Here is a 24,877-nt window from a genome sequence, read left to right on the forward strand (position 1 = left end):
ATGATTTGATCATGGCCTTCCAGAATACCAACCCTATCATCTTCCATAATAGGACATAGCTGTTTTCTGAAATAAGTACAATGCTCCGACAGATGCTGATGTTAAGAGCACGGCGAAATGTTAGAGTATTCCAAAACCCAGAAGGGAACTCTGGAATGCCGCCTCTAAACTGTATTTTTTGCAACTTATGCAACGTGAAGGATGTCCCAGACTCTCTTGTGATGATTTTAAACAAAATAAATGTTTATTTAATAGTAAAACACACAAGAAAGTCAATTATAGTTAACTGTATTAATGGCTGACCACAAAATCTTTAAATTTATTAGTTCCAAAATATCTATTTACCCAGTTCCAAACTATCTATTTTCCTGACCTCAGAGCTAAACCTCCCCAAAACAACATTCCATAGGTTTTTAAATTATAATCAAAATCCAGCAATAGTTACCACACTGGACACCTACATCCTTCAGGTTGCTTCAGATTTGGAACAAAGACACCAGTTTTTCGAAATAGGGTTTCTCCAGACAAACCGTGTTGGGAGCGAACACAACTTCCTCAATATATGGGCTGTGATTTCAAAACAGCTCCCTACATGGGATGAATATGCCTCTGATATTCTGCCTTCCTTTTTGATCTCCCCTTATCTGAACAACCTTCTCAGAAGTTACTATTCCTTGCCTTTATTACATGAGCTTACCTTTCATAATATAAATGTGAAATTCACCCCATCTTCCATTGTTACCAAACTTGCCTTAGATAAACATTTGTTCCCAGTGTTGCTCTGCTAGGACTGCGATATATTAGTATCTCAAAGTCCTGGTTCCATCAGCTCAGACAATCTGTCTATTTTCCATCTTAAGCAAAATATCTTGTTTTCCCTTCAAACCTACAGCTACCAGAACACATTCCTAATTATTGAATTCCTTATTTTCCCATTTTATCCAGTGTCCTAACACTGGAATATAACAGAAAATGCTGGAAACACTCAGCAAGTCAAGGAGCATCTATAAAGAAAGGGAAGTATTAAACTTTCAGGCGTAGCTCTTCAATTGGGTTCTGTTGAAGAGGAAACCTGAAACATCAAAATGTTTTCAATGTATGAAAGTTGCTAACATTCTTGGATAATCCCCATATCAGTGTTTGATCTGATAATCTAGGAAGCCATTCCAGTGGAATGCAGACAAATTGCTCCAGATGAGTAGTAAAGACCCCCATGGCATTATTTTGAAGTTGTCCTAATACTCTGCCCAAAATTCCTCCCTTAACCAATAGCATCATGACTGGTCATTCATTACATGCTGTCTAAAGGACGTTGCTGGGGCAGAATGCCCACATAACAGTTTCTGCATTTTATTGTGTAAAACATTTTTGAGATGTTTAAGTATAGCAAAAACATTTTACAAACTCAAAATTACTCCTAATATTTTACTAGTGTTGTTATTGCATTATCAGTTTTTGATTAAGTATGCATGTGTGTAAAGGGGGGGTTCATGAAATTATTCATGAAATAACAAACTATTTTTTAAAAACTATCTTCACACGTACACACTGTTTTCCCCTTTGAGGGATAGCAAGGATTGCGAGCTAACTATCAGACCATTGAACTGTGTTATGAATGCTTCATCCATGGCCAACAAGTCCTGGCGCTGGACTTGAACCTGGAGCTTCGGGTTCAGATGTAGGGGCATTACCACTGTGCCACAAGACCTCCTTCTCAGTCTCTTTGAACCAGGTTCCCTAGAATGGAATGACACACTGCAGCTGGTGGGAAGAAAGGTTAAGTGGGACCAAGGGCAGCTGACAGCACAGATGCTATTTTGGTCCAGTCCATTCCCAGCAACTGATTCTCCAAATATAATTAAATCATAATCTTTCGTTTAAAACAAATCTTTTTTTCTCTGCAGCTATGTGAAGTCTTACCTGTTGCCAGATAAATCCCGACAAAGTAAACGGAAGACTACAATTAAACAAAACACGACTGACCCAATCTACAATGAAAACTTACGGGTAAGGCTTAAAAGGCTGTAGGTTTGTCTTTGCAATCAGCACTGAAGAAACGGGGGGCAATTCTCCCAACCCACTCTGCTGCTTTTGTAGCGCTGTGGCCGGGAGTCTCCAGCGGAAGCTGTTTCACAGGCTCCCTGCTGGGTGCCATGGCCTCCGCGCATCTCCCAGCGCCTGATTTCCAGCGCCATCAGCTCTGCACCAGAAATCAGCATCAAGCTGCCTAATGTATTCAAAATGTAATTTCAATACAATTTAAATAGCATTAGCGGGCCCGGGACTAAAATTTCCGGGTCCACTAAACAGGGGCCATTGTACATGCGCCGATCTCGGTGCTGGCAGATTGACGCATGCGCAATGGTCCACTCTGTGCGATGCTGCCAGCTTCTCCAGCGGGAATAGGCCTGCCCTCAGCTTTCTGGACTGATTCACACTAGTAGGAGATTCATTTTAAAACGATTGCTGTAAAAACCAGTGTGATTTACTCCAGTTTTTACACAAAATCAACACACAACATTTTTTTGGGAGAATCGCCCCCTTGGAGTTTGTGAGATTTGTGGAACGAAGGGGCTATAATGGCCTCCATTGCTCCCCATCTATGTTGGAAATCCCACTCTTTACAGAATTCCCACATCAGCTACATGCAGGAAGAAACCATGTAATAGAGGCTTTCCAAGGCAGAGTGAATTCTCAATCATCAGATTTCAGAATTCAAGCAGCAAATTTGACCAAGAATTGCTGGTGTATTTTATTAACATTTCTAAATGATTTAAAATTAAATGCAGTGGTAGCATGCTTTGTGTTTTACTTTTGAATGCACAAACTTCACATCTCACATTCATCATGAAGAGACAACAGGCCTCAGCTAAACCCTCATAACAACATCTAATCTTCTACTTATTTATTATTGGCATCATATTTTCCATCTTTAATTCCTTCCACCAAATATCACTTGCTGGCTAAAAGGGTGGTCGGTGACCGGTTCCTAGTCTGGTTGGTTGCAGTACTGTTTTTTACCTCTGGGATCTGAATTGACAGCTGTCCAGACTGCTGGAATAGTGCCAGTGAAAGTAGGCCAACAGTTGTTTTAAAAAAAACAGAAATTAAAGTGTCTCTCTGATGCAGTGGGGGATGTTATTCTGAGGTTCTTTATTGGGACAATGAGGAAACAGTTTTGCCCTGCATGTAGCCAGTGCTGTATCTGACCTAGGATGGGGGAAGAGGTTGTTTCTTCAACGATATACACAATTTTCTCTCATCAATGTTCAAAGAAGATAAATCAGTTTTTATGGACCTTGTTTCAACTGTGTTCTTTTTTCTAATTAGTATGACATCAGTGAGTCACAGTTAATTATGAGGACATTGCAACTTTCTGTCTGGCACTATGACCGCTTTGGGCGGAACGCATTTCTTGGAGAGGTGGATATCTCATTAGATATTTGGAACTTCAGCAGTGAGGTTGATGAGTGCCTTCCTCTTCACGGTAAGGTAAGGACAAGACCCTTTTATAAACCTCATTTAAATAGTACAAAAGCAGCAAACTGATTTTCTGGATTATTTGCTCTCTTGTTTATTCAGCCTAGAATTCTAGGTGGCCAGGGAAAGAATCTGAATGTTTTTGGTGCTGCTAATTGTTGGAGAGAGATGCATTTCTACTTTATTTGGGATTTTCCAGCCTCTCCGTGGTGGGACTGGTAGTGGGCCAGCCAAACGCCCTTTGACTTTGGCAGGTCCGGAAGATCCCAGCAGCAGGCAGGGCCGGATCCACTTCAAAGTCCTCTGGCAACATAAGTAATTTAACTCACACAAGCAAGTCCTGTATTCCATGTTCAGAACCATATCAAAACATTCCTGATAGTTTATGAGTCCAACTTTTCCCTCTATATCATCAGGTCTTAAAGGAGCAAGGAAACTTTCTGGGTAAATGAGGTGAATTCAGACACTTGAAACAGTTTCTCTTTACTTCTCCATAAACACCTCCATCAAATCTCCTCACAACTCCGGTTTCTCCATTCTGTCCAATTAACTGTAATCCCTCAATCCTGGAACTGTTCCAATAAATCTCTTCTGGACTGCTCTCTACAAAGCCGTTGCACGGGATTCTCCAGCCATACTCGCCTCAAAAGCAGAGAATCCTGCCCGGGGTCAGTGGACCTTTGCATGGTTCCCCCCCACCCCCCCGGTACAATTCCTGTGGTGGGCGGGATGAGAAAATTCCAAACATGTGCGGGTTAGGTGGATTGGCCCTGTTAAATTGCCCCTTAGTGTCAGGTGGACTAACCAGGAAAAATGCATGGGGTTGTAGGGATAGGGCCTAGGTGGGATTGTGGTCAGTGCACACTCGATGGGCTGAATGGGCTCCTTCTGCACTGTAGGATTCTATGATTCCAGCCTTCATGTTCTTCCTAATTTCAGTGGGGGGCATGGTGGCACAGTGGTTAGCATTGCTGCCTCACAGCGCCAGGGACCTGTGTTAAATTCCTGCTTCGGGTCACTGTCTATGTGGAGTTTGCACGTTCTCCCCGTGTCTGCGTGAGTTTCCTCCAGGTGCTCTGGTTTCCCCCCACAATCCAAAGATGTGCAGGTTAGGTGGATTGGTCATGCTAAATTGCTCCTTAGTGTCAGGAGGACTAGCTAGAATAAATGCATGGGGTTATGGGGATAAGGCCTGGATGGGACTGTGGTTGGTGCAGACTCAATGGGCCAAATGGGCTCCTTCTGCACTATAGGATTCTATGATTCTAATTTAAGGGATGGGGGGGTTACAGTTATATGGAATTGTTCTTAAAGCAGCAAAGGCTAAGAGGAAATTTATTGAAAGTGTTTAGATAGAATAAATAAAGAGTAATTATTTCCATTGGCTGAAGGGTCAATACTCAGAGATTTAGGGTGATTGATAAAAATAACCATGTGGAACAAGTATTTTTACAGAACAACTGATGAGGATTTGGAATGCAGTGTGTGTTGGAAACAGATTCAGTATCAATATTCAAAAGAGAATTGGTTAAATGCTTCAATGTGAACAAAATTGCAAGGATATGGGCAAAGAAAAGGACACTGGGACTTGCTAAATTGCTCTTCAAAGGAGCAGGTGCAGACATGATGAAACCAAAGTTTGAATTCAACTTGGGCCAATTCTCTGAAAGATTATTTTCTGCTAGTTGTAAAGATTGTACACAAAATTACTTTAGATAGCTCTCAACCCACAACAGCACAGCACCAAAGCACAAAACTGTTCATCATAAAACCCCAACAAATAACTTGATTCAGCAATCGTATCTGTGGGAAATAAAAATATCCCCTTTGCACAGTGGGAGATTTCTAGGGTACATTGTTGAAACAGTACAGGAAAGCTTACTCTCAATCCAAACCATTTTACACCAAAAATGATATAAACTATGTGGTGAAAGTATAAAATTGTTATATTTCAAAGTTAATGTTTTAAAATTTTGTTTATTAGTCACAAGTAAGGCTTACATTAACACCGCAATGAAGTTGCTGTGAAATTTCCCCTAGTCACCACAGTCCGGTGCCTGTTCAGGTCAATGCACCTAACCAACACATCTTTCAGATTGTGGGAGGAAACCGGAGTACCTGGAGGAAACCCACGCAGACACAGGGAGAATGTGCAAACTCCACACAGACAGTGATCCAAGCCGGGAATCGAACCTGTGTCCCTGGCGCTGTGAGGCAGCAGTGCTAACCACTGTGCCAACCATGCGCCTTTGCACATATATCCATCATCCATGAAAACAGAAAAGCCAGGCCCAAAAATATAAATCACGGTGCTGCTTATGTTCCATGCAATAATTTTTTAATATGTCTCAAATACTTTGTGAGAAGTTCCTATTCAGGTTTTTCACGGGAGGGCTCAGGGAATGTCATTCTCTGCTGGAAGAGGTTTGAAGAGAGGAAGAGAAATCCCATGGCTTGGGCAGCTTGGCTCACTGGGTGCACTGCACAAACTCACGTGCCTTCCTGAAAAGGACATCATAAACTCCCTAATGCACTTGTGGGTGGCCACTGGGGAGATGCCAGACATGAAAGGAGGTGGAGATGAGGAAGGGCAATGCCTGTGATCTTTGGTATCACAAGCATGGCTCTACTTCCCAGTTTGTGTGGCTGCAGTAGGTCTCAGCTGTTGGTGATGTATTCCCGAGTCGTGCGAAGATGTCTCTGGTGTTTTGTCTCTCAGTCATTTGCAGGTATCCTCTTTTATAGATCCTGGAAAAAAACACTGCTCAGTGAAGCTGCTATCCCTGGTGCCCCTCTTGAGGCACTGCCTGTCCCTCTGCAGCTGCAGCCCCCTGAGGTTCGGGTCTCTGTTTGTTCCTGCCCCTGGACCTCCCTTCACATTCTCCTTTTTAGGAACACCAAAGTTGCCTGGTTCAGCTGGCCAAACATTGCCAATGGAAGCATTGATCTGTGAATATTTCACAGAAAAGATATAGGTGCTTTGTTCCAGAAATGCCCCCCTCATCCCCATTACCTTGTCCTTCTCGGCCTGTTGATACCTTTGGTGAAAGCCTGCCCTACCATGCTGAGGGCCAACCGGCAGGAACCAAGACTGGCCCTCCTCTCCCTCATGCAGCCAGGTGCCTGGAATCTATCAACTCGAGCATTACACTGCAGGCCACGCACGTGCCGACCGAGCTCACTCTGACTCTTGCTGGGTTTCATTAGCTCCTGTGAAACATCGCAGCAACCATTGAATCAAAGCACGTACACCACCACCATCCCCATGTCATTCCGAATCATCCACCTGAGCCAATGAGGGCTCCTTGATGGCTTAGTGTTGATACAAGCCCTCTCCCCCCCACTCCCTACAAACATTACAGAGTGCGAGTTCAGCGCAGACTTCAGTGCATTACCCAACCTGACTGGGATCTTGGCCCTATTTAAGGAAAGATCATGGGAGCCTTTGTGCTGTACAGTGTGCATCATTGCATGTTAATTCCGACAGAGTGCAAGTCTTTTACCACTTTCTGTTTCATTTTGCATTCATTTGTGAATATGAGCAGCCCAGGAACTTGTGGAATGGATCTGAGGCCCCTCTCATTTCCTCTCATCAGCAAGGGACTGCATGAAAATTCTGCTTAATATCTCTATTTCCCACAATGACCATGTGTAAGAATGTTGAGGAGAGGTATTGGTTAGTGTTTTATTATTAATCGTTTTGTGCTATGTAGCCAGGCTGGTGTAGTAATTTTGTGTGGGTTCTTTACAACCACCAGAAAAACGTCCTTTAAAGGACTACGTTGAATTAAAATTTGGGTCCTTGAGGTGAAATTGCTGCCTGTATTTCTCTGCATGTGTGAAACGTGCACTAAGCAGTCTGTGCTAGGTAAACGGCATTTTCGATCATTAGTATCAAGCAGTTTAATGTGTTTCCTTTCTTCTTTGTCATCACTAGTTATACTTGAGGCAATATAGACTGGCTCTAATTGAGGGTTTTATTGCCCTGTTGTTTATAATACAATGGGGGGAATGATCCAGTGGGAACCCTGGGTCATTCAGCTTTGGGAAATCTGACACCATTTTATGACAATCAGGTTAGCTGGGCAGCATCGGGCTTCCTTGTGAAGTAAGCCCAGTGCAGAGTAGAAATTCTGTCTGAGAGAGCTATCAGCCAGCTAATCAAAGGTTGGCAGCTCTCCAGTACCAGTAGCGCCGAAGGGACCAGTGGCCACTGTCAGTACTGCACTCGGACCATCATTACAGAGAGAGTTAAGTTTTGAGTAAGGTGGGGGTCATGGAGGAGGGTGCCAATGAGGGAGAGTGGAGTGAAGGGGTTGATAGAAAGGACAAAGGAATGGCTTCCCACAGACCTCCTCTTCCCAATGCCAGCTCCCTTAATCGGGCACATTTCTTGAGTATGAAGGGCTCCCTGCTAGGCCACGGGCAAAACCAACAGCTTTCGCTAGATGGTGTCCCCACAGGAGGCTGGTAGAATTCCACTGGTTACCGGATGAGGCTCTTCAGTGGTCCTTAAATGGCCTCAAGTAGCCACCAAGAGAGAAGGCAGCCCTCCATCCTTCCCAAACAGAGGGAGTCAGGAACATAAGAATTAGGAACAAGAAGAGACAATTTAGCCCCTTGAGCTACTCTGCCATTTAATACGATCATGGCTGATCTCACCTCGACCTCAAGTCCACTTACCTGCTGTTTCCCCATAGCCCTTCAAACCCTTGCTGATTAAAAATCTGTCCACCTCTCTCAGCTCTGTTTTGAATCTGCCACCCCTATCCTAAAACTACAACTTATTGTTCTAGATTGCCATACAAGAGGATGATAGGGAGTGGGATAGCTTGATCTTGGTTTCAGATAAAGCTCGGCACAACATCGTGGGCCAAAGGGCCTGTTCTGTGCTGTACTGTTCTATGTTCTAAGAGGAAATATCCTCTCCACGTCTACTTTGTCAATCTCCCTTATCATCTTGTACGCCTCAATTAGATCACCTAATTCTTCTAAACTCCAGGGAGTATAGGCCTAAACTGCCCAATCTCACTCCATAAGACAAACCCCTCATCTCTGGAATCAATCAATGAACCGCCTCCAATGCAACTACGCCCCTCCTCAAGTAAGAGGACCAAAACTGTGCACAATGTTCTTAGTGCAGTCTCACTAATGTTTTGTACAGTAGCAGCAACACTTCACTACTTTTATATTCTATTCCTTTGGCAATAAATGCCATGGGGACACGACTCTGCAACCACCTAATCAGTCAGCTCCCCCGCCTCTGTACATGCTTCCAGAGATCAGGTTTGGGGGGGGAGGTGGGGGGGGGGGGGGGGGCAATAAACTTCCACCCAATGCTACAGATGGGGGTTCCTTCATGAATGATACCAGGTTGCTTGATCTGATAGTTAATCTATAAGGAATAGCATGGCCACTCTCCAAGTCCAAGACAATGTTATTATCTATTGGTTTAATCATCAAACGATTAATGATGTATTGCAATAGTTTATTGCTGTAAGGCTTTGAAATCTATTCTTAACAAACAGTTTGATTAATTATGAAGTTACCTTTTTATCTTTTTACATCTGTATGACTGAAAAGGGAATCATATAATCAGGTTTCAGTTGTTCAGATCTGCGTTCTTCAGATACTTTCTCATTGTATTATTACACACACGGCTATAAGGATTTGCAAAATGTCTTTTTTCTGTAAAAGCTCTTCATTACAGGCATCTCTTCCAAGTTATGAAAGTTACTGCTATACAAAGATTAAGGAACTTGCAAGTTTTGGAATGGTTTTGAAGTCTTGGTCAAAAATCAAGTAACATATTATTGTCCTCATTCTGCTACTGTACCAATTTTCGTTCTGTGTTTCTATCTCTCACATGTTAATTTACAGCTCCACTTGAATGATTAGGATCTATCAGTGTCATTTCTATTGGCTTTAGAGAGGACAAGAATGACAGGATTAACCCAAACTGTTTTCACCGTACATAACAATAGAAAAGGAATTAAATGCACACCCTGTCATGTACATTCTATAATGTTGTGCACGAGGTGAAGTTTCTGTTTGCAGGATGTGTAAATCACCTATAGAAGTTTATTTTTGCACTGAGCACAAGAAACAAGTATAGGGACAGAGCCCCTTTGATAACCATTACTCCTGATGTAAGAATCACAGACGTATATTTGTAAAATTTCTCCGGGGTCGAGCTTACAGGCTTAATGTCAATCGGTGTGGTGAGCTGGTAAGCTTGCGAGAGAGGCAAAAGAAAGGGCACCCGCAAGGCTGATCTTAATATAATCAGTTAATTTAAATATGGTTAGTGAGCCCAGGATGGAATTGTCTGGGCTCACTCGTCTTAACGGCCTCAACGGTGGAGGTCCTCACTGGTGAGGATCACACATGGTGCTCACCAATGGACCATCTGGTCCATGTTGGTGGGGACCATGTGTGATGGCTTTGCCGGTGGGACTGAAGGCATTTGAAGCCCCCTGGGTGGTTGGGGGCAGTGCTGGGGAGGGGGAGATGGGGGTTATCGGGCGACATCCGGGAGGGCAATCAGCCAGGAAGGCCAGCAATTGGGGTGGGAGGTAGATGATATTTCGGGTGGGAGCGTATCAGGCTGATATCCAGAGGCGTGAGGGAAGTGACAGATCTGCGCATGCGCGATGCCGAACTCTAGTGTGAGCAGCTGGCTTTCCAGCATGAATAAACTCCATCCCCTCCCTCTGCTGGCATGAATCGCATTGCCTCTTTTTCTGCAAACATCGCATCGGAAAGCTCACTGAGAAAATGGGTGCGATCCATTCCTATTTTCATGCTCATTCAGTGCTTCGAATTGTTTTGGTAAGATCGCCCCTCCATCTTTATTAAAAACTAACGCAAAGGTAGTTTGAATGTAGGTTTATTCTATTTTGCTTCTGCTTTGATGTTGCAGGCAAATGCAGAGACTGGTGTTATCGCTCCATATAAAGGGGAATTGGTACTTTCAATAAAATACATTCCAACTGCCCCCACGGACAAGGGTAAAGGTAAGATTATAACAATTGTAGTTTGTTCATTTATCTCTAATTAATTCACCAAGCTAAGAATTTGCTCACCTGGGCCGCAATCTATTCTGAACAAAACACTTAATATTCAAGAGGCTGTGTCTATCAAGTAGATAAGACTCAATTTACAGGCTCAGTTTTCACAATACCAGGGTGTTATTATGATTCAGATTGGCTGCACAAATTTAACACAAAAAAGGGAAAGATAAGAATTATAAATCCACTACTCTGATTTCTGTAATAGTTTGAGATGAACAGGACAATGCATAACAGTGAACATCATTTTACAGCCTGGAACCATTAGAATGAAATGAAATAGGCAGACGGTTTACTTCCAACTATCTTTTCAATACTGCCTACATGGTGACTTTGACTTAATTTTCTCCCTCTGTTTCTTCATTCTGGATACCTGATTAGCCTACAGTCTCCTCATGCGACACAATTACAAAAGTATGAATAATCTATTTTCTGTTACCTACTGTGCCAGCAAATCATTCCACAGGCAGTGTCGTTCTTTTGAACATAGCTGAGTGATACTCATGAGAATCATTATGGGTAGGAATTGAAAATAGTTGAAAAATGTTGAAAATTCCAGGAGAAGATTGAGCAACTGTACTGTAGCTAACAGAATAATCTCTATCAACACGCACAAGTCAAATCTTGTTACTGCTTTGTCTCTAACAGGAAAAAAGAGCACAAGGGCAGCAGAGGGTGGGGAGCTACAAGTGTGGATTAAGGAAGCCAAGAACCTTACACCAATGAAAGTCGGAGGAACGTCAGACTCTTTTGTGAAAGGGTAAGAGTCAGCAGTGTTTCTATACAAGTAACTATAATGGAATATTAGTGTTTTAATTCGGGGGATCTCTTCATGCCCTCTGTGAATTTATGGACAAGAGAGAAAGTGACTGAAACATAAAGCAGAATACGGAATATTTGTAAAATGAGAAAAAGACTCCCACTTGTAAACAGTTTCTCAAATTAGGGCCTCAGGTTTATTTACCATTTTTGGTGAGTCTGTGGCTTAAAATGACCCGGCATGGTGGCGCAGTGGTTAGCACTGCTGCCTCACAGTTCCAGAGATCTGGGTTCGATTTCCAGCTTGGGTCACTGCCTGTGTGGAGTTTGCACATTCTTCTCATGTCTGCATGGGTTTAAAGTTTAATTATTAGTCACAAGTAGGGTTACATTCACACTGCAATGACGTTACTGTGAAAATCCCCGGGTTTCCTCCGGGAGTGCTCCGGTTTCCTCCCACACTCCGAAGGTGTGTGGGTTAGGTGCATTGGCCAGGCTAAATTGCCCCTTAGTCTCCTAGGATGCGTAGTTAGAGGGATTAGCGGGGTAAAGATGTGGGATTACTGGGGTAGGGCCTAAGTGGGATTGTTGTCGATGCAGACGCGATGGGCCGAATGGCCTCCTGCACTGTAGGGATTCTATGATTCTCTGATCTAGAGTGGTATTACTGGAAATTATTGCTCAAATGAGACTCAGTCTGCTAGGCTTATGCCGCATGAATACTGCGATAAATATTGCCAGGCCAGAGGCTGGAAATTTTGCAGCAAGTAACTCACCCCCTGAATCCCGAAAGCCTGTCCACCATAAACCCACTGGGATATTTTTGACTTCACTGGATCTATTGCTACATCTCTAGTGCTTGTGCTTAACAGCCTGTTGACATCTCCTAAATGCCATTTGCAAGCTCTGAGATGTTAACTTGGATGCCTTGTTCCACTGTCATGAGAAACAACCTTGTGTAAATGCAATCCAGCTCTCACCATTCAACTCAAAGAACAAAGAAAATTACAGCACAGGAACAGGCCCTTCGGCCCTCCAAGCCTGCACCGACCATGCTGTCCGACTGAACAAAAACCCCCTACTCTTCCGGGGACCATATCCCTCTATTCCCATCCTATTCGTGTATTTGTCCAGACACCCCTTAAAGCTCACTATCGTATCTGCTTCCACTTCCTCCCCCGGCAGCAAGTTCCAGGCACCCACCACCCTCTATGTAAAAAACGTGCCTCGTACATCTCCTTTAAACCTTGCCCCTCACACCTTAAACCTATGCCCCCTAGTAATTGACTCTTCCACCCTGGGAAAAAGCTTCTGACTATCCACTCTGCCCATGCCCCTCATAATCTTGTAGATTCCTATCAGGTTGCCCCTCAACCTCCGTCGTTCCAGTGAGAACAAACCAAGTTTCTCCAATCTCTCCTCATAGCTAATGCCCTCCATACCAGGCAACATCCTGGTAAATCTTTTCTGTACCCTTTCCAAAGCCTCCACATCCTTCTGGTAGTGTGGCGACCAGAATTGAACACTATATTCCAAATGCAGCCTAACTAAGATTCTATAAAGCTGCAAGATGACTTGCCAATTTTTAAACTCAGTGCCCCGGCCGATGAAGGCAAGCATGCCGTATGCCTTCTTGACTACCTTCTCTACCTGCGTTGCCACTTTCAGTGACCTGTGTACCTGTACACCCAAATCCCTCTGCCTATCAATACTCTTAAGGGTTCTGCCATTTACTGTATATTTCCTATCTGTATTAGATCTTCCAAAATGCATTACCTCACGTTTGTCCGGATTAAACTCCATCTGTCATCTCTCCGCCCAAGCCGCCAACCGATCTTTATCCTCTGATGGTCCTCATCGCTATCCGCAAATCCACCAACCTTTGTCCTAGACCTGTGGGCCCTTTGATCAGGAAGCTGGCTGCCTTTTGGCTACTCTCAGACCATGAAAGCCCACAGATGCAGCTGCATGTCAAACCCTAGCAGCTGAAAGCTGGTATAAAAGGTGGCGCCTCATTTGCCTCCAACTGTCACTAGGACAGCAGTCTGTGTTTCCATTGAGGCAAAATCACAACCTAGTTGAAGGCCATCCTTGATTGGGGGTGGAGGGAAAGAGGTGGTTAGCTTCCGCAGATTGCAATAAACCCACCGGACAACTATTGATAGCTACCATAAAGAAAAAGGTGGTAACAAAATAGACTCCTGAGTCACAATCATCAATTGCTGCATTCTGAGAGCCTGCTCGTATGTTGCGTGTTCTTCAGGCGATCTTCTTTTCAGGAGAGCGCTTTTGAATCATGGCCCCCCCACAACTTTGCTTCCACAGGTAAGATGTAATCTCCTCACCCACTACCCAGGCTCTCATGTGCTGTGAATCACCGGGTGCCATAACCTCATGGTCCAATGCCCCCGGGTCTTAGTATCTGAGCTAGTGCATGGGAGTGAGAAAGCAAGTGTCGATACCAAGGAGATTGTGGGGCAGGATATAGCTCCAGGGACACCTGTGTGGTGTTCTCTTCAGCATCCTACAGAAATTTCTGTCTTGCTACGTAACATCATCATCTTCCTCTTCCTCTTCACCAAGTTAATGTGAAGAATCTGGAGGCATGGAAGGCACACCCTATGACTGGCTGATTATAACCCATTAAAGAATAAAAGAGACAATGAAAGCTACTGGCTGAAAGCTACTGTGTATGTGTACACCTTTTACCTGCAGGGCCTTACTGATCTAACCACATTCCACAGTTGAGTGGAGTGTCTATCCAACAGATCTATGGCCCCGCTTCTCATATGGCATCAGCTCTGATGTCTGAAATTTCCTTTCTGGTTCCTTACCTATTACAGACATTGTACATATTTCTCCTGTCACAAGATTTAGTAAAATAAGCAATGGCCGTTATCGACTCAGGTGTGTGTGTGTCCGCACAACATTCTAGAATATTTGGTGGGTTGTATTAATCAGGTCACCCACAATAATGAGCTTGAGATGGGATAGGGATGCATAGCAAAACCCAATGGCTAAAGCACATGCGGGTAGAGAGGGAGTCAGTGGGAGACATGCAGTTGGGGGAGTATGTAAGTGTGGGAGAGAGGGGACTGCAACTGGAGCTGTGGAGAGCCAAGGGGGATGGAGGTGTGTGCAGAAATGAGTAATGAGTAATGCACAATGGGAAGGGTGGGAGATGAGGTGCTGGATATGGCCTTAGAGCTCTGGGAGACAGTGGGCTTCAGAAGGTGAGTGCTCCAGATTCATCAGAGGCTTGTAGGAGGAAGAGAGATTTGTGAAATTTCCCCCATAGCGAGTCTGTCCATGGGGTTGATGGGGGATTTCTGACAGAGAGACTGAGCAGGATGAAAATATTGGGGCCTGCAACTAGTTACTAGCTCTATACCAGAGGAGGATTCAGGCGTGCCCCCTGTTCAGAAGCTCTCATTGGCATGAGATTCAAGCTGGAGATGAATGGCCCACAACAACTAAAGATCACCAACGGGTGGCACAACCCATCATGATCAGATAACACTTACAATCTGCGGTTAAGCTGAGCAATGGATTAAGTCTCAATGAGCACCTAATGTTTTATGACTGGCAGCTTTATGATGCAGATTGTGTTACTGATCATGTACAAGGACCATTGCCAATTAGGGTCAACTGAGCCATATATTTCAGTTTGGAAATTGGAGGTTAATTGAAGCTGTCTAGGATAATGGATAGAGTATGTGATTTTCTTTCACTGTTTAGCAAGATCAATGTATCTTTCAGCTTGTTAATGATCTAATATCAGATTTTCAATCACTGCGAAAGCTCCCTGCTCCGAGCATGTTTCATTTACCCTCCTGAACGTCTCGCTGGTCGTTTAGTTGTAGATAGTGTGGGAAGATGCAGAATTAGACAGATGTGAGAAGGGGTAGAATGGAAGGTATGAGGAGAGGACAAACACAGTCAATGAGCAGGGAGTAAGGATGGGACATGTGAGAAGTAGAATAGATGCAGGAGGAGTGGGGAAATGGGGCATGTGAAAGGAGTAGGCAAATGGAGCAAGTAGTGGGGAAATGAGAGCTGTGGAGAGAGACCATATGGGGGCAAAAGCTATTTGTATTTATATGGCACCTTTAACATCAAACATCCTACAGTGTTTCACAGGAGTATTTTAAGACAAAACATGACACCTAGCCACAGAAGAAAATATTGGGACAGAGAACCAAAAGTCTAATCATGAAACTAAATTAGGAACTGTCCAATATCTTTTTTAGTTACAGTGACATTGCAAACTGAGATTTTCTATTCAGATTGGTTTACAAATAATTGCTCTATTTTATCAATATGGCTTTTATCTCATTCAAAGAGTAAGAAAGATCTGCAATAAATTTCCTTCAGGAGCATTTATAGTTTATAAGTAAAGGCAATCCCAATCCCTGTGTGTTTCAGGTACCTGCTGCCATTCAGAACCAAAACGTCCAAACGGAAAACTCCTGTGGTGAAGAAGACATTGAACCCTCACTACAACCACACCTTTGTGTACAATGGTGTGAAGCTTGACGACTTGCAGCATGTCTGTCTGGAGCTGACCATCTGGGATAGAGAGCCCTTGTCCAGCAATGATTTCCTCGGAGGAGTGCGCCTTGGAGTTGGGAATGGTAAGGAAAGAAGATGGAAGAGAAAGAGGAAGAAGCTGACCCAAGCTCCAATAGATGAATTGGACTTTATTGATTTGGGCTGAAATTTTCAGTAGGGGTGGCAGCCAGAAATTACAGTAAGAATAAGGGTGAGGGAAATGGTGCTCACTATGTCTGATGTGCAAATTTAACAGATAAGAACATCTGGACATGAAAATCCAAAAGTTGTTGCATCAGACACAATACTTCTCCATAGGCTGCTCTCCATTTGGCTCCCTATTCAAATGCATTGAATGCCATGAAATTCCATGTGAACTAAACCCACTACAGAATGTTAGGACTTTGGCCACTTCTGTCTTTTTCAATGGTGATGAGTCTTGATTACTGTCGTTTTGACTCTAACTTACAACAACTTCCAAAGCAAAAGTTCATAGAAATTTATAGGGTAAGGGCAAATCTACATTCACCAACTACAGGAAATGCTGGCCCATTAGCCAGAATCGTAACTGCTAAAATCCGCATTGTAGATCTGCTCTAAAGTTTCAGCGCTGTAATTTGTGACACACACATTCACTTCATTTTTGCATTTTGTTCCAGGGGTTAGCAATGGACAAAGAGTGGACTGGATGGATTCAGTGGAAGAGGAGAGCAACATTTGGCAGAGGATGACCCAGTACCCTGGTTCCTGGGTGGAAGGAACATTGTTGCTTCGTTCAAATATGACTGGGCACATCTAGACGGGGTGGAGGGGAGGGGGAGAATGTATAACTTTACTTCCATATAGTACATACCAAATTAATATATTGCAACCAGAAAACTGGTTTCTTCCCCAAAATGCTGGAAGTTCTATATGTTCATTCATACTAAAATCTGCCTCAGGAATGGAGGGAATATTTTTATTAGAAGCAAATATGATTGACTCCATGAATTCACAGGAACAAGAATGGCAGCTTGTAGTAGACTAGATCTGACCATGGCAGGAAGTGAAGGAGAAAATGAAGAGAAAATTATATATTAAGAGAATTGATGTGAGTGCGTGTTAAAAATGCTTCTCTTGCAACCAGTATAGACTCTGCTCGTGCTTATTTTCCTTAGCCGGCCCATTAACCTATTGGGTTCCCACTGGCTGCACCCCACGCTGCCCGGAAACCCGCAGCGGGGTGTGTCATCAGTGGGACCAGAAAATCCTGCCGCTGTGAACAACCGGATAATTCTGGCCTATATCTTTCAAAAGGTATAATTTAATTATAATGGAATTATGCAATGACTGGCTAAAAGACATTTTTGAAGGCCTAGCAACTACTCTAAGTACATTTTTATGTTTTCCCTTTTAAGAAATCCTTTAAGATTTGAAAGGTTCTAAACCCTTTTTAGGAAGCAGAGGGTAAGTTTGATAAACCTTGTTTGATAGAAATCCATGCAAGTTTCTACCAAGTACAGATTTACATTGTCTCATTGGCTAAACTAAATATACGTGGATTATGAATATCTTGTTGAACTTACACAATCACACACTCCCACACACCTTCAGAAGAATGGGACAGGCCTTTATTTCTCCCCATTGGTTGAAAGTATATTGATTCAACAAATGGCATCTACATTACCTGTTACTATCTTCAGTACGTTTCATAGTCAGTCAATAGAATTTGTTCAACTCAAAATTAATCTAATTTTGATCTTTGACATAAAACCTAATGTCATCATCAAATATTAAACCCTATGAGTTCAGACTTTGCTTGCCACTTCTTTCTATGGGTTGGTTGTTAGTTTATGTTGGCTAGCTTTTATTGATATCCTTACAATGGAGTTAACGTGAAATTCATAAATAATGATATTGTGCATGAATACTGGTCAGTGTTGGGTGCCAAACAATAAGTATCTGTTTCAATTCCATCCAATAGTTAAACTGTATGGGGAATGACACCTCATGCTTCAATGCAGTGGGAGGTTTCCCAACCTAACTTCCATCAATGGTTCAATTCAGTGAGTAGCTGATCCATATAGTAGAGTAAGGCCTCTGCTCGGTGAAGACTTCACTGATCTGTTAGGATGGAAATGTGATGAATATCTTCTTATATTTCATACAAATTTGTTACTCAGCCTATGTTTTAAAATGTAAGTATTGGCTATTGTGCTAGAGTTGTATTGCATAAGCCTCAAAAGCTGACAGGTAAAACCGAATATGCACGTATATCTGAAAACAAATTGCATATTAATAAATTAAAATTTTGTTTGGTGCAGTTGGAGTTGTTTACATCTGTCGATTCCTCCATCACTTCGAGAAGCATTTTGAAACAGCTTCACTTCATCAAGAAGGATCCCTTTTTATCTTCCTTTCTGTCACCTTAGACTTCAAAGTAAAAAGAGACACATCTAACATGTAACAGGGCGTTCCACTTTCTCCAGTTTCTGAGATTTAATTACTTAGCTGCTCTCCATAGTGATATGGCAGAACTCCATTGAAACTAAAGCACTGTTAATTATATAGTTTCTTAAACAATCACGTGGACTCTGGAAAATGACTCTTGGAATTATGATTTTCATGTTGCCCTCAAAAGTTCTGATTTATCTTTTGACTATATCATTTTACATGCAATAAAGTTATTTAGTAGTTTTAGCCCAAGTCTGTCAGCATGATATTGTCCAAGAATTTATATCTGTAATTGATGAGTAGGCCATGTTATTTCTTGTGCACAGCCCACTGTTCAATCTTTTTCCAGTGACACACTGGGTGGGATTCTTCGCAGCATGTCTTGCAGTGGCGGGAAGTGGCAGAAGACTACTTAGAGATTCCTGATGTTGAACAGGAGGAAATTCAGACTCATCCAACATTGTCAGACAGGCAGTCAGATTGCAAAGAAACTGTTGAGAGGTCTAGATAGATGGTGGACAGTGGCAGTCATACATGTGAGAGCTAATCGCTTAGCTACAATGTTATGATAGAGAAGGAGCCAAGACCCTTGGGGAATTCAGAGATGGCTATGGAAGGGAAGAAAGCAATCCCACTCTCAATCTTGTCTGGTGCTGGACCTATAGCCACATTCGACCTTAGCACTGCAATATGTTACATTATGAACAGAATGTATGTGTTGCCTTACTGCCTGTGAGCACTATGTTTTTATGAAGAAGATCTTCTTACCCTTAGATCATATGTCCTAATTAAATGATTGAGTGGCAAGCTTTTATGAGCTTAAAAATTATTTATTCTCACAGTTACCCAGAATTAAATGTGATGTCTTACACACACACACCCACGCACAAACATTAGATACAGACATGATAATGCATTTTACAGATTATGGTTATTTCTGTTTCTGATTTACAAACTCCGGTCTCCCACCTAGCAGGCAAGTAGTCTTTTAATTTTTTTTAATGTATTGAACTTGAAGTTAGGGTCTTACACAATGAAGAGTTCACAGCAGGTTGGGAGATTTCTTGTAGTCAAATTTCTGAGGTTGGTTCCCATGTGAACTTTAACTGGAGCAGATTATCTACTTAGGCTGGTGTCACACGGCTTACTTCAAGTCTGATTCATAGAACAGGTGAACTGATGTTTTCGGTGGCTTCAATTGTTCTGCCTGAAAACAGCACTTAGCTGATTTTTGAACACAGACAAAAAATGTCACTCCATGTGACCGTCACAAGTTCAAAGTCCTTCCCAAATATGGAGGTAGTGTTCATGTTGATTCCACCTGTGTTATGGGTTTAGCATCTTTAGGATTCACCCAGTCTAGTTTGGAAAGGGAAAACCATCACAATACAAAAAAAAGCTGACAGGGTCCATTCATTCCCATCTGCTGCAAATTGAGTTTTGATCTTCCCTTTTGTTCCGCAAGAAGCAAGGAGGCAGGCAGTCTGGAATTTCTGTAGTCCATTTATATTGGTCTATCCTTAAAGAGATGCATGAATCCCCAGAATGTCTGTGAATGTCCAGATTTAATTAGGTATTCACTTAAGACGTGGTACTGTTTATAGCCCAAATGCAATGGTCATATGATTTGCAGCAGCCATTTTAATAGCCTGTTCTGTCAATTTTTTGAAAATATTGACAAAGTTCATAAGATATATCTGTATTAGGCATCAGAACCTTAAAGTTCCCTTAACTCTTCATTAAGTTTCCAAGAAACCAAAATTCCTCGAGTGTTCAGGGCAAAAGGCAATAAATCTGAGCCATGTGATGCAAATGATTTTAATAATTTTGGAAAGAAATGACCAATTTATAGAAGTAGAAATAGATGGCAGCCAGACAGGATTCAGACCAAAAGATCATCTAGACTCCACAAGTGCTGTCAGACCTGCTGAGATTTTCCAGCATTTTTCTGTTCTTGTTTCAGATTCCAGCATCCGCAGTATTTTGCGTTTACCAAAGAAAGGCATTTTTGACTTGAGTAGGGAAAGATACTTGGGAGTGCAAAAACTTGTGCATGTAAGCTTTTTAGACTGAACGCATTTGATAAAATCTACCATCAGAAAGTAATAAAGTACTTAAACTAAAAATTGACAAATGATAAAAGGATAATTCAGAATCTATATTAGAACCATGAGTGCCCTGTCAAACAGCTTCCCAATCAAAATAGGAGTACATCCAGGATGTGTAATATCTCCAAAACTGTTCAAGTTGTACAATGAAGCTATGTTCAGAGACACAGATAATCTCCACGGTCACAACAGCAAAATCAGAAGCAGACAACATGAAATTGTAAATGAAGTGAAATCAGGGAGAGTGGAACATGGATTAAGAATGAATGTAAAGATGACCAAGACAATGGTGATATGCAGCCTAACCCAGAAGTGAGCAGTGAAGTAAATAGACATGGCAAAAGGTTCCACATACTTTGAGCAGATTATCACAAACAATGGGAGTTGTGGCTGTGAGGTCCAAGATAGCCAAAATCAGTTTTGTCAGAATGAAGGACATATTGACACAAAAGAAACTGAACCTAATCTTAGGAAAATAATGCTGAGGTGCTATGTCTTTTCATCTATGTTATATGCTTCAGAAACATGGATAACTAACAAACAATTGAAAAGCTGAGTGCATTTAAGATGTGGACATGTAGGAGAATGATCCATATACTTACAGACAGAAAGTCTAATGAGAAAATGCTGGAGAAAACAAGAAATTAGTACATAACATCAAACACGCAAAAATGCAATATTTTAATCACATCATTATAGCAGATGGTAGACCGAAACTATTATTGGAAGGAAAGGTCAACAGAACATGGGAGGAGAGAGAAGCAGAAGAGAAAAGTAATGATGGCTATTAAGAACTGGATGCGTTGAACTATGTGGAATGTGCAAGACCAGCATAAGACAAACAGAGTGGGGAGGTTCATGGCAATCATCTTTCTGGGAAAAAGGTGACAACAATGAATAAATTAAACCAATCCTCAGATAGTAAAATCTGGAATATTCATCTTGAAACTGGGAAGGAAGGAATATTCTGAAAGGTGTTCAAGAAATTTGGTCGCACTGTGCCAAAAACAGCATCAATAAAATTTCAACGTTTTAAGTTTCTTCCAAGAACAGCATGAATTTGGAGGAAAATTCTTCAGTTCCGTATATTTTTGTGGTTATACCTGGTCGTTCTCATGAATATTACATGTAATTATTTTTGTATAGCTGAAATTAGAAATTGGCTCAAAATTAGAGTAATGAGACTTGCCAAATTTGTGCATGAATGTTGAAGATATAAAACAGAAGAAAATGTACAAAAAAAATTGTTTTTATTACATGGGTCATCAAAAGGTCCTGTAAATGTTTTGGCCCAGGGTTTCCGCAAACCAAGGAACTAGACACATTTTGGGGAAGGGCAGAAATGCTACAGCTGAAACAACAAACATTCCTTTGTGTGCGAGAGCCCACACTGGGGATATATTTAAATATTATATACATAAATATATGTACAAATGACAAGAACAGACTTCAATGTGCATTCCCATTCCATAAAGTGCAAAACTAAACAGTCAACTGGATGGCCAGATTGTAATACAACTGCTAACTTTTAAATCTCTGCACAATTCAGTATTCCTGCACACAGATTTGACTTCATAACACACACCTCTATCGATGTTTATACTGTTCTATGGACAGTATTCTTTCACCACCTCTTGGATTTTAAACCTGCGCTTAAATCCAGATGTTTTTTTAAAACTCATTTTTGAATGGAATTTAAAGGAAGAGATTTCTCCATGAAAAAAATGTAATTCTGCCAGTGCACTGGAAGAGAATATTAAAGTATTTTTACATTTTTAAAAATACATTGACAAAAAAATATAAAAATACCAAGTAATGGAGGCCTACATTTAGATTGTCAAAACTTGGACGGTTTAGTTAAAAATAAGCCTTGGAAGCTTTAAACTCAAGGGAATAAATTCTTTGACAAGTTTTTATTCTGCCAACTGCCTTTGCACTGAAAGAGGGAACAATAACTCCCATCAATTTAGATTCAAAGGAAATTGTTTGTTTATATTTAAAACATATACAGGAATATGCAAATTTCAATTTGGTCACCTTATTTTGACATATTCATTACTCACTATACATGACCTTTGGTTGAACATTGGTCACTAGGATCTTTCTCTCTTGCACCGCTTTGGAATTGTTTCAATCTTTGTCCCAAATTGTTTATTGGTGAATGCCAGCTCACATCTCCCAATTTGTAGGAGTCATTTTAACATTGCACTTTGTGTTATCCATCAGGAGAGAACCTTCTTTTATTTCAAGTTGAAAAGCTGCTGGACCCACTATCCTATCATACAGTTACACTTTTAGGTACTGACTAACTAAATGTGCATATTTAAGCTGTCCAACTGGATAACTAGATTCTCACAAGTGCTTCTATGTTACATCGTGTCCAGTTCAATATCAATGGAAACAACTTTAATTCAACAGTATATTGCATTTATAAATGTTCCTCAAGCACACTGCATTTAATGTTTCTATTCTTCAAACAAAGATTTTAAACTGCAATGATCAAGCACATACAAAAATAAGAAACATGAATGATCAGTCTTTTTGTATCGTAATAATGGGCAGCATTATGCTTCTAATATTTTAAATTTTAGAAAAACAAATAGTAGCCTTTGGTTACTGCGAATTTTGATTTTTCTGACTACAACACATTAGATAGTTGTGTCTCATACAGTATGTACAAAGACAAAGTTAATTAATTAAAATATACCTGTTGACAGCAAGTATACAAGTCAGTATTGGACTAGATATCTTCAAATTAATTTATAAAATATTACACTGAATTAACATGCAACTTTGGGGGAAAATCTCTTTCCTTTTGTATTTGCGTGCAGTTTCATCCCCAACCATAGAGCAGACATGTTTTTGCAGCTCTATAATAAAGAAATGTGACAGCTGAACAGCAGTTCAAGTATAACATGATTATATTACGCTTGCCTGTGACTTTCTACTGAACAACGTAATAAATGTAGTTTGGGGAGAGGTCGAGCATGTTTCCTTTGGAAAGGAGAAAAAAAAAGGACCGTCAAACGTCAGACATTCCTGCACAAATTCTCATGGGGCAATTAGGGTTGGCCAATAAATGCAGGCATTGCCAGCGATGAACAAATAGCAGAGGCCATCTCTAGTAAGGGGACAAAACACAGAAGCAATTTTGCTTACCACCAAGTTTTTTTCAAACTTACTGGTTCATCAACTTGTTTGCGGACAAAATTATTCAAAATCCCTATTGTTGCAGTAAAGTTAGATTTGTGGTGTAAATTAAAGAAAAAACGGTTAGTAAGCTTTAAAGCAATCAATTAGGTTTTGAATGCATTACACTGACACTTGTAATACAATTTCTCCCAAACTCACATCACAGTATTAAAATGTTAGCAAACTGTTCTAAAGGACATCATTCCCTTGTATTTCAGTAATGATACAGATTGCTTCACAAAAGAAACAATAACACCCCGTCATGCTGCATTCAGAAGATGGTCTCACTCTGTCAGTTTGTAGCACTTTTCCAACTCTACATGTGCAGTTAGAACAAATTTACTTCCTCAGCCAGAGCCAACTGTTGACAAAACAAGCTGCAATGATGATGGAATAGAGGACAAATTCCTTTCGAGCATGGTCTCGACTCTCCTGTTCCAGTAACTGTAGGCGCCGATTCAACTTGTTCAACTGTAAGAGAGAAAAGTTGGACCCATTGTGCAAAGGAGCTCAATGCCAAAATAAAAACTAGAACATCTATTGATTTTCTTTCTCTTGAGGATTTAAATCAGATGGAAAATATACGTCCACAGACTGAGCCATCTGCAAGGAGGACAAAGTAGTGCTAAAATAAGATTTAATTTTATTTAGTACTTTGAAGTGTAAGAGTTAGAATCAAGTGTCCAACAACTAAACTTCATGCTGTGTTACTAAAAGCATTCAGCTTTTCCAGGGAATGATAGGCACTGTTCTGGAAATATAACTGAATTCCAACTCCAATAAAGTTCACTGTACTCACCTTATTTATACATTTAAATGTTGCCAGTGAAAAACTCTTACCTGACGCCGGAGTGTTACAATTTCCATGACACTGAAATTTTCAAGGACTCCCTCAGGTATTGTGTATTCATGGGTCATGCTGAAAAGTTAAAAGCAAATATAACCCTTGTTTAACGCCAATACTAGTTTCATAAAAGCATTACTGTAGAGAACAGACCTCTTCGGACTTTGGCCTTTGGATTATAGCACCATTTTAGCTACTAGAAAAGCCTATATCAGTCAGCACTAACAGGTTTCTCCCAGTATAAATTGCTGTCATTAAACTGCTCAGTGAGAACTCTGCTGCCCATATCCTTATCCACAACATCCAACTCATCCATTCTTCCCATCTTCGCTGATCTACATTGGGCGGGATTCTCTAATCTCTTCCATACCTGTACAGCTGCCAGTAAGAATGGAGAGAATTTGATGTTCAGCCAAACTTCATTCACTGCAGCAGCACCG

At 41.4% G+C, this 24,877-nt stretch overlaps 2 protein-coding genes across 2 annotated transcripts in view; one reads left to right on the forward strand and one right to left on the reverse strand.

Annotated features, from left to right (window-relative positions):
* Positions 1-18,500, forward strand: part of sytl4 (synaptotagmin-like 4) — a 92,260-nt gene extending 73,760 nt beyond the window's left edge. The window contains exons 13-19 of the mRNA XM_078211638.1: positions 1,905-2,007; positions 3,331-3,492; positions 10,403-10,496; positions 11,199-11,310; positions 15,735-15,943; positions 16,520-17,156; positions 18,164-18,500. Coding sequence (XP_078067764.1) covers positions 1,905-2,007; positions 3,331-3,492; positions 10,403-10,496; positions 11,199-11,310; positions 15,735-15,943; positions 16,520-16,659 — 820 coding nt within the window. The 3' untranslated portion in view covers positions 16,660-17,156; positions 18,164-18,500. The remainder of the gene's footprint in view (positions 1-1,904; positions 2,008-3,330; positions 3,493-10,402; positions 10,497-11,198; positions 11,311-15,734; positions 15,944-16,519; positions 17,157-18,163) is intronic.
* Positions 18,501-22,866: 4,366 nt separating this feature from the next.
* Positions 22,867-24,877, reverse strand: part of LOC144493159 (mitochondrial fission factor-like) — a 28,817-nt gene continuing 26,806 nt past the window's right edge. The window contains exons 10-11 of the mRNA XM_078212056.1: positions 24,434-24,512; positions 22,867-24,064 (exon numbers count right to left, since the gene is read on the reverse strand). Coding sequence (XP_078068182.1) covers positions 23,933-24,064; positions 24,434-24,512 — 211 coding nt within the window. The 3' untranslated portion in view covers positions 22,867-23,932. The remainder of the gene's footprint in view (positions 24,065-24,433; positions 24,513-24,877) is intronic.

Source organism: Mustelus asterias, chromosome 4 (assembly GCF_964213995.1).
Source record: "Mustelus asterias chromosome 4, sMusAst1.hap1.1, whole genome shotgun sequence".
Taxonomy (NCBI): Eukaryota; Metazoa; Chordata; class Chondrichthyes; order Carcharhiniformes; family Triakidae; genus Mustelus; species Mustelus asterias.